General features: G+C 29.9%; 2 protein-coding genes and 1 long non-coding RNA gene across 5 annotated transcripts; all 3 read left to right on the top strand.

The window, feature by feature from the left end:
• Window positions 1-15: 15 nt before the first annotated feature.
• LOC121173600 (uncharacterized) lies at window positions 16-1,774 on the top strand. Its single transcript, XR_005888737.1, has 2 exons — window positions 16-211; window positions 1,583-1,774. It is a non-coding gene; the product is annotated as an uncharacterized lncRNA (long non-coding RNA).
• Window positions 1,775-3,335: 1,561 nt separating this feature from the next.
• LOC100794354 (transcription factor bHLH25) lies at window positions 3,336-8,013 on the top strand. Of its 2 annotated transcripts, none has more exons than XM_014768302.3 (4): window positions 3,336-3,493; window positions 3,579-3,884; window positions 5,424-5,768; window positions 7,642-8,013. In XM_014768302.3, the coding sequence occupies exons 1-4, from the start codon at window positions 3,452-3,454 to the stop codon at window positions 7,645-7,647; spliced, it is 699 nt and encodes a 232-aa protein (XP_014623788.1). In that variant the 5' UTR covers window positions 3,336-3,451; the 3' UTR covers window positions 7,648-8,013. The 2 variants fall into 2 exon arrangements, with proteins under 2 accessions (XP_014623788.1, XP_003547558.1); XM_003547510.5 differs by lacking the exon at window positions 7,642-8,013 and adding an exon at window positions 6,220-6,526.
• Window positions 8,014-12,651: 4,638 nt separating this feature from the next.
• LOC100812249 (F-box/LRR-repeat protein 14) lies at window positions 12,652-15,737 on the top strand. 2 transcript variants are annotated; one of them, XR_418206.4, is made up of 3 exons: window positions 12,670-12,825; window positions 13,144-14,667; window positions 15,456-15,737. XR_418206.4 is itself a non-coding variant. In XM_003546873.5 (2 exons), exons 1-2 carry the CDS (start codon window positions 12,764-12,766, stop codon window positions 14,558-14,560), a joined length of 1,479 nt encoding a protein of 492 aa, XP_003546921.3. In that variant the 5' UTR covers window positions 12,652-12,763; the 3' UTR covers window positions 14,561-14,937. The 2 variants fall into 2 exon arrangements, 1 of the variants encoding a protein (XP_003546921.3); XM_003546873.5 differs by lacking the exon at window positions 15,456-15,737 and having other exon boundaries at window positions 12,652-12,825; window positions 13,144-14,937.
• Window positions 15,738-16,195: the final 458 nt, after the last annotated feature.

The raw sequence follows: 16,195 nt of genomic DNA, 5'->3' as shown, positions 1-16,195 counted from the left end.
TCTATTCTATAGGATATGGGCGGCGACAACTCCTTCTTCAGTGAAGAGCATCGAAATCCAACCTTGTACTGTGTTGCAAATGAAACAAGAAACCAGCTGCGAAGGAGCAAAGACACCGACACGGGATCACATTATGTCCGAGAGAAAAAGGAGACAGCTAATGGCAGAGATATTCATAGCGCTTTCAGCTATTATACCTGGCTCGAACAAGGTCAGTGCTTCTTCTTTTACCTTAAATCTCTGCATTACTCTCTAGTATTATTTCATCGTTTCCTGCTGTTAAACACTTCAAAATAGAATATTTTTATGGAAAATGTTTCCATTCTTGACAAATAGATCGAGAAAAATAAAGGATTGAGGGGAAATTGTTAGTTGATAGATATGTGATAAAAGATGGAAATTGAGATATAAAAAATAACATTAGGATTAGAAATAAGTTGCATGAGAAGTTGGGTGTATAAATATATTATTTTGTTTTTAATTATAAAAAAATATAAAAGTCTGGTATTTTAATTTTGTTAATTAATTTCAAAAGTTTAATAGAGTTTCTGCAATGCTTTTCACCATGAACTGATGAGGGGCATACAATATAAAAATCCCATGTTAATAACTCTAAAGTAGAATAAGATAAAACTTAATTAAGTATAATATCTTACATTTTTTTTACTAAAGTTGGATTTAATCTCACTAGAAAAATAATTTATGAACATTTAAGTGCTAATCGAAAAGAAAAAGAATACTTATTTCATTAAAAAAAACTGTTTTTTTTCAACTAATAAGTTTAAGCAAACAACAACTCAATATTTCCGGAAAAAATAAATTGGGATATGTGTTTAAGTTACTCACAGGCATACTTTTTATACATGTAACAATGGTGGGCCAACTTGATTTCAAAAGTAAAATAAACTAGTCCTAATTGAATCAATTAAATGACACTATGTTTCAATATATATATATAGGAGCATATCACGTCAGAGAAGTATTTTATTAAGAGAAATGAAAAGATTAAATAATAATCTTTAAATCAAAACAAAAAGTTCAGGTTTAATTGTTAATATTAGATGTATATGTAGTTTTTTTAACGAATGTTATTTAATCCTTTCACCTTTAAAACACTCATCTCATTCAAGATAGTGGAGTGACGATCTAGAACACCTTAACCTGCGATCCTGCACAGCATGATAATGTATAGTAAAAAAGCAGTAAATAGTATTTAATTAAAAAAGAAAAGAGAAGTAAATAGTTGTATTAATGTTGGGAAAGTTGGTTCATTAGCCTTATATTAATTAACAACCAAAATGAACCAATATAGTTTCTCAACAGGTTTAAGCTTTATTTAATTTGGTTCCATACATATGTTAAAGATAATACTACATTAGTTTGTTAGAAATAAGTTTTATATAAAGCACTCACAACTGTCATTATACTCTTTTATCATTTTTCAGCAATATGAGTTTCTTATATGATTCTCATACTCCTCTTTTCTACTTGCAACTCTATGATATTTAGTCTTGCAAAATTGGAGAAACTTGCATTTCCAATTCTCTTACAAATTTGACTTTGTGTGTGTACTATTACAAAGGAGAGGAATTTATTGTGCAGTTCGTTGGGAACCTACCCCGTAACCTATTTTCGGTTTAGTTATGAATAAACCACCAAATTAAGTTGGAGTCCTTGTACATTTAGCGGAAGACCACTACTTATGACAAAAATATAGCTATGCGTTCTGTATTTATTTATTAGAAAATTATGCTGAATAAAATTTATTTATCTATTTATCTCCAAATGGTAGCATGGTAACATTTGACATTAATTTGTTTGTAATGTTATCATTAAATGTATACATAGACAAGTCCTCCGTACTCAGTGAAGCTATTAATTACGTGAAACAACTTAAAGACGCATAGCTGTGCTGGAGCGAGTGAGAAGAGAAGTACCACCGACAAGTCGATGAACTTTATTAAGAAGTGTCAATCTCATCCTCCTTGTATGTTAAATATATAGTAATATATTTTATATTATTCAAGTGGTATAATTAATTTCAAAAAAAGTTCTGCATAAATTAACTAATAAAAATATGTAAAATAATTAAAATTTTAAATTAAGTCGAGCTGAACTGTTCACAAGATTAAATCGAGTTGAATCGAATTCAACTCATTTAAAATAAGACGTGTTGTCTAAAATTTATCGCTAAAATATTTGACGTAATTACAAACAACATTACTTATACAAGTAACTCTATTTAGACAGGCAACCTTAATTATTTGTTATCAAATAAAATAAGTTATTTGAATGAACGACAATGATATGTTGATACATTTAATGTTTTATACATAGTTAATTATATTTTTTAAATTTACTACTCCATCTATTCTATTATAACTGTCATCTTAATTTGTTTTATAGAAATAACAAAAATTAATAAATGAATGGAAAAAAATATCAATTTTATAAAATTAACTATATCATCATTAATTTATTTTTAATTTTTGTAAAAAATAATATTATATTAAAAATTAAAGTGATAATTATTTTGGAATAAATTTTTTATTATAAAATAAAGGAAGTAAATTATTTAAAAAAAATATGAAGGCTCATTTATGTGAACCCTTGACTCTGCAGTGGAGGAGGTTCCACGATATGAGATGGAACCCATATATTATTTGTTTGGGTTAAATCATCTCCCGCGTTCCCACTTGACATACTTATAATCAGTGATCGTAAGCCAGAAATAAATGCAGCATGATAACCGAGTAGACCATTGTCGGTTCTCTCCCCCACCGTCCACTATCTACATCAGTGCTTAAATCATTTTTTTGTTTATATTTTACTAAAAACAAATATTTTTCTTGATGAAAAGTATTATTTAAGGATAATATTGTAAAAATAAATTTTAACTAAATAAACAAAAATGTATTATTTTAAATTATAATACATTAAAAATTATGATATCTTTTGAATTAAATTAGCAATAGATATACTTATATTTATTTACACTATAGATAATTTTATAGTTAAAAAGTTTCATTTATTATATGTGCATGCATTAATACATATTATTTTTTTATTATGTTTATTTTATTAATTAATTAATTTTATCAAAATATATCTTCTTAACTGTATTTTTATTATTATTTATAAAATTAAAATTTGAGATTTATTTTTAAAAAAATTGAAGTCTAATCTGATTATAAAATATTAAATGCATAACATTTATTTGAATGTTAATTACTAGATATCTGTAAATAATAAAAATTCACATGCAATTAGTAAAAGGAAGAAAAGAAAGTAGCAAGTGATTAGTATTGGTCGTTGTGAACAAAAGAAAATTACAGTGTATGGGTGAAAGTAATTGGAAGTTGTTATTGTTATTTAAATGGGGGGGTTCACATGACATGATGAGAGTCATAAGCCAGTTGGGCAAGGTCTTCTTGGTGCTGGGGAAGACAGAATGGAGCAATCATATTCATGGGAGAATTGGGCTCTTGACAAGGTAATAATAGTAAATATAGAGTGTGATGATGATCATATATATGAATATATGAATTGATAGATAGAGTGTGTGTGTTTGTAAATAGGAAATGGGGGAGGATGAGGAGGAGTTCCTTCGCGACATCCTTAGTAAACCGGCTTTTTCTTCCGAGAGTGAAAGTCAAGCACCAGTTGTCTCATGCTCTGCCAAAAGCAAAAGGGCTCCGATGACATACATTTTGTCTTTTGATAACTCCACCATAACACCAGCACCTTCTTCCCCCCCCACCCTAGAGGCCCAACCTGGAAAGAGGGCTAAAAGAGCTTCCCACATTATGGCTGAAAGAAAAAGGAGACAGCAACTCACCCAGAGCTTCATTGCACTTTCAGCCACCATCCCTGGCTTGAACAAGGTACTTTACTACTCTAATTCATCCATTCATTTCTCACTTTTCCTTTTACCCACACCATTCTAATCAACTTAATTCAACCTATATACGTTTTTTATATATTCAATATTGTTAATTCTTTAACCAACCTTGTTAAGACTCTCAGCAAAAATATCTCTTTACAGATTCTGCTCTCATCTCTCGCCTCGGTACTGGAAATGAAATAGCGGAATCCTATGTAGAGATTTTAGTATATTCTTTTTTTTTTTTAATTCTTTTCTTTGTAGATTAACTTTTTTAGAGACGTTATTAGAATATTAGTTCCGTACTTGATATATTCTTATTTGATGAAAACTTTTAAAATTATTAATTTTGATCTTTGCAAGCATCCATGGGTTGTGCTGCAGCGATGACGACGGTGTCTTGACATTTCCGAGACAAAACACATAAGAAAAGCATTAAAATAATATAAAGTTGTTGTTAGGAGTAGAAAAGCATTAAAATAATATAAAGTTGTTGTTAGGAGTAGAGGGAAGGGGAAGAAAACTACACTACTTGATCTTGAAATCAAGATCTCCTTACAAACTAATTTTTACAAATTAATTTTTTAAATTCTTCTTTTTTGCTGTCTTATTCATTGATTTTTAGAGCTTTTATATGCATGTCTACATTCTCACTATAATAACCATTACAATAACGGATATAATAATCATTATAATAACCGCACATCCATTACAATAACCGCTACTAGAATGATAACTATTCCTATGACAGATTTCCATGGCAGAATATTTTCTTCGCGAGGGCTACTTGGTTTCGAGGATCAAGACCTCCTTATAAACTAATTTTTACAAACTAATTTTTTAAATTCTTCTCTTTCTCTGCCTTATTTATTGATTAGCTTTTATACATAATTGCATGTCTACATTCTCACTGCAATAATCGCTATAATAACCATTACAATAACCGCTATAATAACCACTACAATAATCGCACCTCCACTACAATAACCACTACTAAAATGATAACTACCTTATGACAGGTTTCTATGGCAGAACAACTTTTTCCTAACGGCTGTACATTAAAATGAATCCAAAAAAGTAAGTATAACTGTAATAATAACATCACATTGTCACGCATGCTAATGCTATATCCCTGGACACTGGACACAAGGCATGAGGAAACTATGTCTATATGTGAACACGGCTTCTTGTTAGACAAAGGCACTTTATATAATTGTTTGCGTGTGTGATATAGACATCGTCATCAGACGCTCAAAAGCACATAATTTAGGAATGAAAAATGTTTCATCAACATCCATTATATGAGACACTTGTACAAGGAGAAAAGGAGGGAAAAAATTATAAGTATGATAAATTTTATAATGCGATAAGAAAAGAAAAAAAAAAGAGAAATATTGATGAGATGTTTAAAATAAATAATTTATTTTAATTTTTTAAATTAATTATTTTTATTTATATATGAATCGAGAAAGGAAATGAGATGATTATGGCTTTAACAAGAAATGGACTTGAGAGATTTGTAATAATTAATATAATACAGAAGGACAAGAGTTCTATGCTTGGCAAAGCAATTGATTACGTGAAACAACTTCAAGAACGCGTGACGGAGCTTGAACAGAGAAAGAAGAGAGGCAAAGAATCGATGATAATCCTCAAGAAGAGTGAAGCAAATTCTGAGGATTGCTGTAGAGCCAACAAAATGCTCCCTGATGTTGAAGCAAGAGTGACGGAGAATGAGGTACTCATTGAGATCCATTGCGAGAAGGAAGATGGGCTTGAGCTGATCAAAATATTGGACCACCTTGAAAATCTTCATCTCTGTGTCACCGCCAGCAGCGTATTGCCCTTTGGGAATTCAACTCTTAGCATCACTATTATCGCTCAGGTACACATTCATTAATTCTCTACATTATACTGCAACTATTTCAAAGGCATAATATCTTCTAATATTAATTTGAATATATATTCAAATTTCAATTTACATGCTAAGAGTTGATCCAATTAATACTCCTTCTATTTCTAATTATAACATCATTTCAACTAATTCAGTTACTTAAAGAAAAATAATTAATTTAGTTAATTATATTTAATCTTTCAATTAATTATATCATTATTCTAAAACTATTAGTTTTTTTTATCTCGGTATTTATTTAATTATTTTTTATTAATGTTTAGAAAGGACAAAAATTAAGAAAGAATATGTAAGAAAAAAATTAATAATTTAGAAGTTAAAAAGGATGAATAAATAAATTTTTAAAAAGATATTGTAATTAGAGATGAAATGAGTAATTATTAGTGCCCAAATTGCGATAACTTCATGTCTATTGTCTTGCAAGATGGGTGACGCGTACAAAATGAAGGTGAATGATCTAGTTAAAAAACTAAGGCAAGTGTTGTTGAATCACACGAACGTCAATACCAATCCGTACTAGTGTATCAAATTATTCAAACAGATTGTCGTGCATTGGCTCATCCTTTTTTTCTTCTTTTTGTGGATCAATCGTGTTGGAAGTATGAACTTTGAATTTATGAAGGTTTGACAACTTTGTTGTGGTCATCTTTATGCTTTTATGAGTATATTACACTTGCACTTTATAACTTTGTGTGTGGCTTGTCCTGCTCGAGTAATAACAACTTATCTCAGCTCTCACTGTGCAATCTTCCTGTTCGTGCTCTTGTTCATAACATAAACGAAAACATCAATCAAACGTGTTTGGGATGAATTAATGTTCCGTTTTTTTTAATTATTATTATATTTGCGTGTTAGATCCGTAAAATTTATTTAACTAAAGCTATGTTATGTCGTAAGGAGACAAATAAACTCCAATTATTAGAAAAGATATTGAATATGGCGTAAAGGCACTGGGTTTATGACCTTGAATATACGACATCGATCATAATAAAGAAAAGGATGGCAGTGGATTGTTAACTTCTTCTCAAATTTTAAGCCATACCCGGACCTAAATTGGGGATTATATTCGTGAGTTGATGAAAATTGTCTGTTAACTTGCCACACGGTCAAATAATGTTAGTGTATGGGTTGAATATAATAGTATTCTTATTATTAATAACTAAATACAGAGCAGTGCCTTTCGAAAAAAACTAAATGTAGAACATTATTTCATTTGTGGTTTAGTTAATTAATAGAAACCATTTAAGATGAGAGACTCTTGATGTTTATACTTTATTATAAAAGAAGTTATCATCAATCCAACAAGAACAAAAACACAAGATATTTAAAATCTTTTGAAAGCATGGTAGAAAGAGATAACTTATATGTAATGTATTCTTTACTTGTAACATAGATTCTTCTTTATGTCAGTTATCTTTTATATAGTTAAATTTCTACATTAAAAAGATGATTTATTACAATAAATAATTTCTAAATGGTGAACATTTACATTTTTTTTTATATAAATAAATTGTTTAAAAAATCCTTTTATGTTTTGTTCCAATAAGTTTTCTAAGATTTGAGATTCTCTATTTAAAACAAGAGAGTGTATAATTTGTCTTACCTTTTAGGTCTAGAATGATTCATACAGTAACATCATATTTAGACCGGATCAATCAACATACAAGTCAATGATACACAATCCCTTAAGCTCAAACAAACATTCATCCAGCTTTGGTCACTATGATCCCCTTTGTGAGGAGGCACCCCTTCTCCTGAAGTTACGAAACTATTTTATCGAGTTTCTTAAAGAGAGTTGTCTCGCGCCCTTAGGTATTCTGTACCTACCCACCTGTGTCGATTTCAGGTATAGGTATCCATTTGTGGAAGGTCATTCAAGCTTTTCCGGAGAGTATGACATGGATTACTTCAGCGCTGTAGCGTTCGATACTTGAACTTTGGCTCAAGGCATTTTCTCTACTCCTTATTACCTTGAAAAAGCAGGGGCACATTGCATCCTTGAACCGATGACCATCTTTTGGCTAACCTAGCCTCCATCCCTCGAGACCAACAAAGGATAGTACAAGAATATTCACCAGTTGTTCATCGACTACATCCTTCCACTATGGTGTAAAGAGACTAAATATGTGTAAATCATGACTCAAAAACGACCAAAGGATATGGAAGAGTACAACTTATAATAAAATAATCTTTAACTTTCTATTTTTATATAAAATAATATATTTTGTAGTATCAATCTATGACCCATGGATGCAAAAAACCATGTTTGCTTTTCCAAAAACAAAAAAAAGTCTTACAACCGTGTGAGAAAGGATACGTGGTCCTAACACTTATCCCAAAAAATATTATTTGGATTGGTTATGCGGTCCTCGCAATAAATGAAAAGAAACTTCTTGAATAAAAGGTTCACAATAAGATGGTTGCATTACTTTTAATAAAATTAGAAACTTCTTGGATTGGTTATGTTGTCGAGTAACATGATATAAACATATTATAATCAAACAGGGAGATATACGTTTCATCAGATTGAATAGGTGGATTTTATAATTTTTGTTTCCGTTTTTCTTTAATCAAACTAATTAATGTAAGTTTTATTCAAGACTTGTAAGAAAGACAAAACCCTCGTATTAATTAGCCTTTCTTGTAAGTGTCGAATTGATCAAATATAATAGAAATGGAACTTTTATACACTTGTAAATCAATTAAATAATTATTAAAATGACTGTTTTTTTATTAAACAAACTATTTTAAATTCAAGTGGAATAACTCTTTATATATAAATAAATCATATCCGACGAACACGAACACCTTATTTATGTGGTAGGTTTGCTTTTCATTTGATATTTGATTTGATATAATGGAACGTGTTTGACATGATTAAGTATGAGAATGAAATTCGTATATGTGAGTATTTGTTTAAACTCGTTCAAATTTTGACATAACATATTCAAGTTTACCGAGTACGGATTCGAGTTTGAAAATTACTTGACTTTTTTAATTGGGATTAGAGAGTAGAATGTTACTACCCGTCCTATATTCATTTTTGTATTTAATTCGATGATGAAATTATTAAAATTTTATTAATTACTTGTTTATTTTATTTTATAATTTTTATATAATTTAAAATTATTTTCTTGATGATTTTTATAGACAAATGCGTTGCAATGAATTTATTGATATATAAATAATTAAAAATAAATGTATAACAATCAATTTATTTTTCAAAAATCAGATTTTTAATATAATTTTTTTTTATAAATCTAAATTGAGGACGGGATGCGGAGAGGGATATTCAATACTTAATGGGTACGATGGTAACAAATTTTAATTTGCCAGATATAAGAGACGGGTACATGTATATGTTCGAAAGTCAGGATTAAAGGCTGGGTAGGAAATATCCTTCTTCATGCGTGTATTACAAAATATACTGCATATCTCTATACTTAATTATAATTGGTCTCATACTTAGATATACATATTGAATTCACTATTATACTTTAATTAAATAAAAATATTTTTGACAAAAAATATTATTATATATATTATTTTTTACTTAAGACTATATGAAATAATTTTGTTTGAATTGTTGTGAATATGCGTATTTACCTGCTTAGATGGTTGATTTGAGTGTTTATTTATTTATTTTTTAAGTTAATTTTTTAAAAAATTTATATATTTAAAAAGTATTATCTAAAAGAAAATATTATAAGGTGTCTCTATATGTCCACTTCTTCAAAAAAGACTCAAAATATTAATTTGTTGTTGTCTGTGAAAATATTTTCAAATAAAAATGTTTTCTAAATTTCAAGCAACGTTTTTTTTATTTCTTTAAAAGAAAAATAAAAAACATTCAAATCATGTGTTATCTTAACTTTTGAAGTATGGTTTCTTTTCATACATAAAATTGAAATTTCAAGTTTTGTTTTGTTTAGGGGAATTAGACACATATTATGTATTCATGAATGCACACTAATCAATTGGTACAAAACTATTCTGATTTAATCAATAGTTTCGATTTTGAGTTTTAAGTCTATAGTTTTATTAAATATATGGAATGAAATTTTTGTCACACTTAATAATTTTATCTAATTGTCACAGGATTATGTCCCATTGAAAAATATATATGTAGTCTCTTAAGAAAAAAGACAAATATTATTAGTTTTTTTATACCAAAAAAATATCAAGTTACATGAATTAATCACTCATTCTTAATATTATTTCATATCATAATTATAAAACATAATTAAATTTAAATCAAGCATAATAAATTTATTCTAAAAGATAATATATGTATAATGTTTGCAATAATTGAATATTTTAAATAAATATAAGTTCAATACAATAAAATTATGGAATAGTTTATTTATAAACTTATAAGTCAGGTATTTATTCTTTTTAAGATATAAAAAAATAAAAAATAAATATCTATGTCCAAAGTCAAATGCAATATATAGTTTTTTTTTTCTCTCTCGGATTTGACTTCACTGAAATAAATCTCTGCAGTACACACCGCATCTCATCAATGGTTGGTCATGTAAAAAATATAAGAATTTGATTTCTCTTCTCTCTCTTCTCTCCTTTCTCGGGCGCTGTCCCTTAAAATTATATAATTTTTATGATTTTTAAAATTAAATATTATTATATTATTATTTTAATGAAACAACATGAGAACAGATAAACCAAATCCAAAAAACAACTTAAAATTATTTTATAATAATAGTTAACACGCGTGTCGAAAGTTGCAATTACGATGAAAAATAATTATTATAAAAAATTTATAAAATTATTTTATAAATTATGGTAAAAAGCATTATTTCTGTACACACTAAAATGCTATTTATCTATAATAACTATCCAACTTGTGCTAACTTCATTCTCGTTTATATATATAAACGTTTAAATTATTTATTTTCTTAGACTTTTACTTTTTTAACTCTCTTTTATATTCACTCTCACTTGAATATTCTCCTCTTAGAAAAGAGATGAACTTTATTCTCTTAGTATCTATCTAATATATCCGTTTAACTTTTATCTTATTTAAACTATATTATTTATCCTTCTCACCTTTGATTTTGTATTTTGTGGGATAAGTCCTCTATTTATTAGGGTAATGATTTTTCATTATCTTATATCCTATAACAAATTATATATTTTTTATTCGAATTCCTCACACTTTTATCATCATCTTTAACTTAAATAGCAAAAATGGAATCATTAACTGAAATAATTATTACATTTTTTGTGGAGTAGTCTCTTTTTTTAGTGTGTAGATACATTTTAATTTTATAATGACTTAATATAATTTTAGTCCATAAAATTTGAGGTAAGTTTGCTTTTGTTCTTTCAAACTTAAAATTGATGATTTTAATCCTTATAAATTTTTAATAAATGTTTTACTCTTTCCTTCCCGAATGTCCTCTACCAAAATGTTATGAAAATTAACATTTTGAAAGGAAAACAAACACGTGGTGAGTGTTTTATGAAGAAAATGCAAAATTAAAGTAGTCTGTCATGTAAACTACTTGTAATTCATTAGTTATGTAAGTGAAATCTTTAATAGTATTTGGAGTAAAGGGATTAAAATAATTTTTTTTCTCTCTTCAAATTACAAAGATAAAAAAAATATTTTAAATTTGAGACAAAAAAAAATAGTTTAAATTTGAGAAACTAAAAGTATGTTTAAGCTTTTTACACTTTTTACGTCAATAACTACTATATTTGGATATATTTAAATATTCACTCGTGAACAAATTTATTAAATTTTATCAAGGTGATCATTTGATATATTTACCTTAATTACATACGAACATTTTTGACTTTGTATGATAAATAATTAATTGTAATCATAATACTTTACCTTTTACGATAAACAATTATAATAATAAATATACACATCAAATTTGTAAATTCGTGCAAAAAATAGCCTAAAATACTAGTTATATTTTAAACGAAAAAGACAACCACAAATTTATAAATTTAATAGATCACAATAAACAATTTGATCATGACGATGTTAATTTGGGATGAAATAGTAAAAGCTTATTTTACATAGTCTCTCTTATGGTTTGCCAGTATTATCAAATTGACAAAATTAATGTGATAAATTAAAACTAAAAAACTGATTTCATTTATTAAATTTAGACTACATAATCTGTGGAATTCAATTTTCATTTTTTTACTCTTTGTATTATCTCTCTTTTTTTCTCTTTTTCAGGACAAAAAGAGAAGAGAGTATACAAATTTTAAAACATTCGAATAGGTTAGAGGCATGTTCTGTATATAGATATATTCACATTTCCTTTTTTATTTATTAAATTTTCCATCCTTGTCTCAAATAAGATTATTTTTTAAAGAGAATATTTTTGAGAGAAAAAAGGTAAAAAAGTTTTTTCTTACTCTCTTAATCTTTATGTATTTTTTTTATTTTAATTTTAAAATATAAGAATTGTAATAGAACATTTTTAAGAACTATTCTTCAACAAAGGCTAGTAAAAGTGAATATGAGAACTAAAAACATAATTAAAGAAATAGTTTTTTTTTTTTGAAGGGTAAGATTTGGCTCTATTATTCAGAAAGATGAGAAGATTCAGTAAATCAAGCTTTACGAGATTATCAATCTCTAAAGTAACTTCCTCAAGCCAAAGATCATTAAAGAAATAGTTTAAAGTTTATAGTAGTTATTATTTTTTCGTATAATGTTTTTGATGCATTATTTCATCTGAGTTTTCTAACTACGTGCGTGTTTGCGTAGGTGGCACGGTCGTGGCGATCACCGCACCTTGCTTATTTTTTCACCGTCAGAGTAAAACAAACAACTCTTTATTGCTTCTCATGATTTTTGGAACTAAAATGGGTTTTGCTTGTTTGAGATCCAACCATGGAAAAATTGGGGTTGGGCTTAGAGCAAAGGCCCAAAGGAGGATACATTGTTTTGGGCCCTCACAAAGAAAATATCTATTGATTGACATATGTGTTGTAAAACAAATCTCTTCTTCGGCTCTTTGTCAGGCATTCACGTTGTGAAGAGCAGGTAGGCGATGGATCCTTCTTTATTCCCTCAAATTCAATTCTTATACCCTTTTGTTTTTTTTCTGTTTCGGTTATGTTTAATTTTCGCTTTTCCTATTGTTCTTCCAATCCCAATTAAATTAACTTATCATCTCACAATGAATCCTTCACTCCTTTCAATTTTCTCCCCAGATCTTAACCTTTTGGTAAATAGATAACCGACAGTGCAACACACACACATGATATGTGTATCCTATGTTGGATTTTTCGAATTTTAATTTTTTGTCATTAGTATACATGAATATGAGATTGGAAATTTTAGATTTTGAATTTTCTGCAGAGGAGAAAAGAGGATGGATAACATACCAGAGCACATAGTATGGGAGATATTGAGTAGGTTAAAGAAAACAAGTGATAGAAATTCTGTTTCTCTTGTTTGCAAACGGCTTTATTATTTGGACAATGCACAAAGGACTTTTGTAAGGGTTGGGTGTGGAATGGATCCTGCAGATGAAGCTTTGACCTGTCTATGCACAAGGTTTCAGAACTTGTCCAAAGTGGAGATTACATACTCTGGATGGATGTCCAAACTGGGAAAACAATTGGATGACAAGGGTCTTCTCATTCTTGCTAATCACTGCCCTCTACTCTGTGATCTCTCCTTGAGCTACTGCACATTCATCACTGATGTTGGTCTCCGTTACTTGGCTTCTTCTTCCAAGCTCTCATCTCTGAGGTTGAATTTCACACCAAGGATCACTGGCTGTGGCATTCTGTCTCTTGTTGTGGGCTGCAAGAACCTCTCCAGCCTTCACCTTATCAGATGCCTTAATGTCAGCAGTGTGGAATGGCTTGAATATCTTGGCAAGCTCGGAAGGCTCGAGGATCTCTCCATTAAGAATTGCAGGGCCATTGGTGAAGGGGACTTAATTAAGCTTGGCCCTGGTTGGCAGAAACTCACAAGGTTGCAGTTTGAAGTGGATGCTAACTACCGATACATGAAGGTTTATGACCGGTTGTCTGTTGATAGGTGGCAAAAGCAGCATGTCCCTTGTGAGAATATGCTTGAACTTAGCCTGGTGAATTGCATCATCAGTCCTGGGAGAGGGCTTGCTTGTGTATTGAGGAAGTGCAAGAACTTGCAAAAAATTCACCTAGACATGTGTGTTGGGGTGAGGGACTTTGACATTATTTGTTTGTCCCAAAGATCAAGTAACCTTAAATCGGTTTCGCTTAGAGTTCCATCTGATTTTTCGCTCCCCTCCTTGGTGAATAATCCGTTGAGATTGACGGATGAGAGTCTAAAGGCCTTGGCTCAAAACTGCTCCAAGCTTGAATCAGTGAGGATATCTTTTTCTGATGGGGAGTTCCCCTCATCCTCCTCATTCACATTAAGTGGAATACTTTGTTTGATTCAAAGGTGCCCAGTTCGGCAGCTTGCTCTTGATCATGTTTATTCCTTCAATGATGTTGGAATGGAAGCTCTTTGCTCCCTGGAGTATCTTGAATCGCTTGAACTGGTGAGGTGCCAAGAGATTAGTGATGAAGGGCTACAGCTTGTGAGTCAGTTTCCCAGATTGTGCATTTTACGGTTAAGCAAGTGTTTGGGGATCTCTGATGATGGATTAAAGCCACTTGTTGGATCATTGAAATTGGATTTCTTGGCCATTGAAGATTGTCCTCAAATTTCTGAAAGAGGTGTCCAACGAGCTGCAAAGTCTGTGTCTTTCAGGCAAGACTTATCTTGGATGTACTGAATGAAGTCCGTTGCCATATTTTATTTCCTTACGTTCCGTCTTGGCTATCTTCAATGCTTCTCTATATCTTCTATACGTTGTATATCACACCACAATTTCACACATACGTAAGATTATTCTGTTGTTGTATTTTTTATTTTTTTATTTTTATGTCAAATTCTGTTGTATTTATTTTTGTAAATCGATTGATAAAATAAATGGCTTCTTTGGCTATATATGATTTGTATTAGCCAACCAAATGCTTCACTACATTTATGAAATTGGAACCTTTTGTAAGCGGTAAGTTTTGTACCTCTTTACCCATTGGCAGCTCTAGAGCCTGTCATTAGTGTAGCAGTGTATTCAAGTGAATGGAGAAAACTTCATTAAGTACTGTAGTTTTTACCATGTTGCAATTTTATCCTCTCCAACTAGGCATGCATTAATTGCGCACCCTAAACCCGAATCTAAACTAGGCAAACTAGCTATAAATAAATTTAGGCATTTTCTTTTCTGGAATAACTATCATGTGTTGGCCACTCGTTTAATGCTATTCATGGTTTATTCTGTCTCCTCACCCCCTTCCAGAATGATGCCTTGAATCGAACCAATAAAAGATATGACTTAACAATCCACATTATTGTTTATTGAGCTTATGTCGGATAAGATTTTATTTTCAAATTGAGTTTCTCTTGGCATTTATGTAATTACTAACGAAGCCCCTACAGGGATGATCTTTGTGCCTGCAAATTACTTTACGTTATTGACTGTAATATATCCTCTCTCTTTTTTTTTTACCCTGAACTTATCTAACATCTATCAAATGGATTTGTAACATCGATTGAATTTCTTTACATTCATGTCGATCTACGTACAATTTTTTGTTTTGTGAACCACATCTTTTTGTGTGCAACAGAACAGAAGGCAACAGCGTAGAAACTCAGGAAGACAATTTGTCTTGCATTGCACGTACGAGCTTCTCAGCGCAAAAATGACAGAATAACAACAGGATTTTGGGCAGCATTCTTTGTGTTTGCCATTTCCAAATAAAGAAGCTAGATGTGCCCGAACATAATTCTTTAAATAAGCAATGATACAAAAGCATTCACTTATTTTAAACAACTCACCAACACATCTCATTTCTTTCCATCTCTTTCTATTATATTATAAATTCTATCATCCTTATATTTCTCTCCTATATTATAGCATATTTCCATGAAACATTTCTCATGGGCTAATCTTGGACCACGTTAGAAGACTTTTCTTGCACAGTAAACTGAGACAATTTAGGGTGAGGACACACTAAGTAATATACTGCCATTTTCATGAAAATGACAGTTACGGTTGTATATTGAGCAGCATTATAAATGGAAAGTACTCATGTGTAATCAGTGTGTGTTAAATAAAATTTTCTTTCTTTCAAGAAACTGTGATAGACGGTGTAAAGAAAAATAGAAGGATTAAAAAATTACAGAAAGAAAATTGTTTGACTTGGAGGGTAAGCACCTTTCTATGTGAAATTGGCTCCAATCCTCTTATAAAATGCCTTAAACAAATTATCTCACATAACTAACTCACTAGTCACTAATATAACCAACGGATAGGTAACTGCCTAACGGAAACCTTCTATGGGTTGCGAGTGTATGCGTGAGTAGC

This window comes from Glycine max, chromosome 15 (genome assembly GCF_000004515.6).
Source record: "Glycine max cultivar Williams 82 chromosome 15, Glycine_max_v4.0, whole genome shotgun sequence".
Classification (NCBI taxonomy): Eukaryota; Viridiplantae; Streptophyta; class Magnoliopsida; order Fabales; family Fabaceae; genus Glycine; species Glycine max.
This window is presented reverse-complemented; position numbering and strand designations above follow the sequence as displayed.

Coding starts and splice junctions, on each gene's coding strand:
- LOC100794354 (XM_003547510.5), top strand. CDS start 3,452: ATGGAGCAATCATATTCATGGGAGAATTGGGCTCTTGACAAG. Junction 3,885..5,423: donor CCATCCCTGGCTTGAACAAG/GTACTTTACTAC, acceptor AATATAATACAG/AAGGACAAGAGTTCTATGCT. Junction 5,769..6,219: donor GCATCACTATTATCGCTCAG/GTACACATTCAT, acceptor TTGTCTTGCAAG/ATGGGTGACGCGTACAAAAT.
- LOC100812249 (XM_003546873.5), top strand. CDS start 12,764: ATGTGTTGTAAAACAAATCTCTTCTTCGGCTCTTTGTCAGGCATTCAC. Junction 12,826..13,143: donor ATTCACGTTGTGAAGAGCAG/GTAGGCGATGGA, acceptor AATTTTCTGCAG/AGGAGAAAAGAGGATGGATA.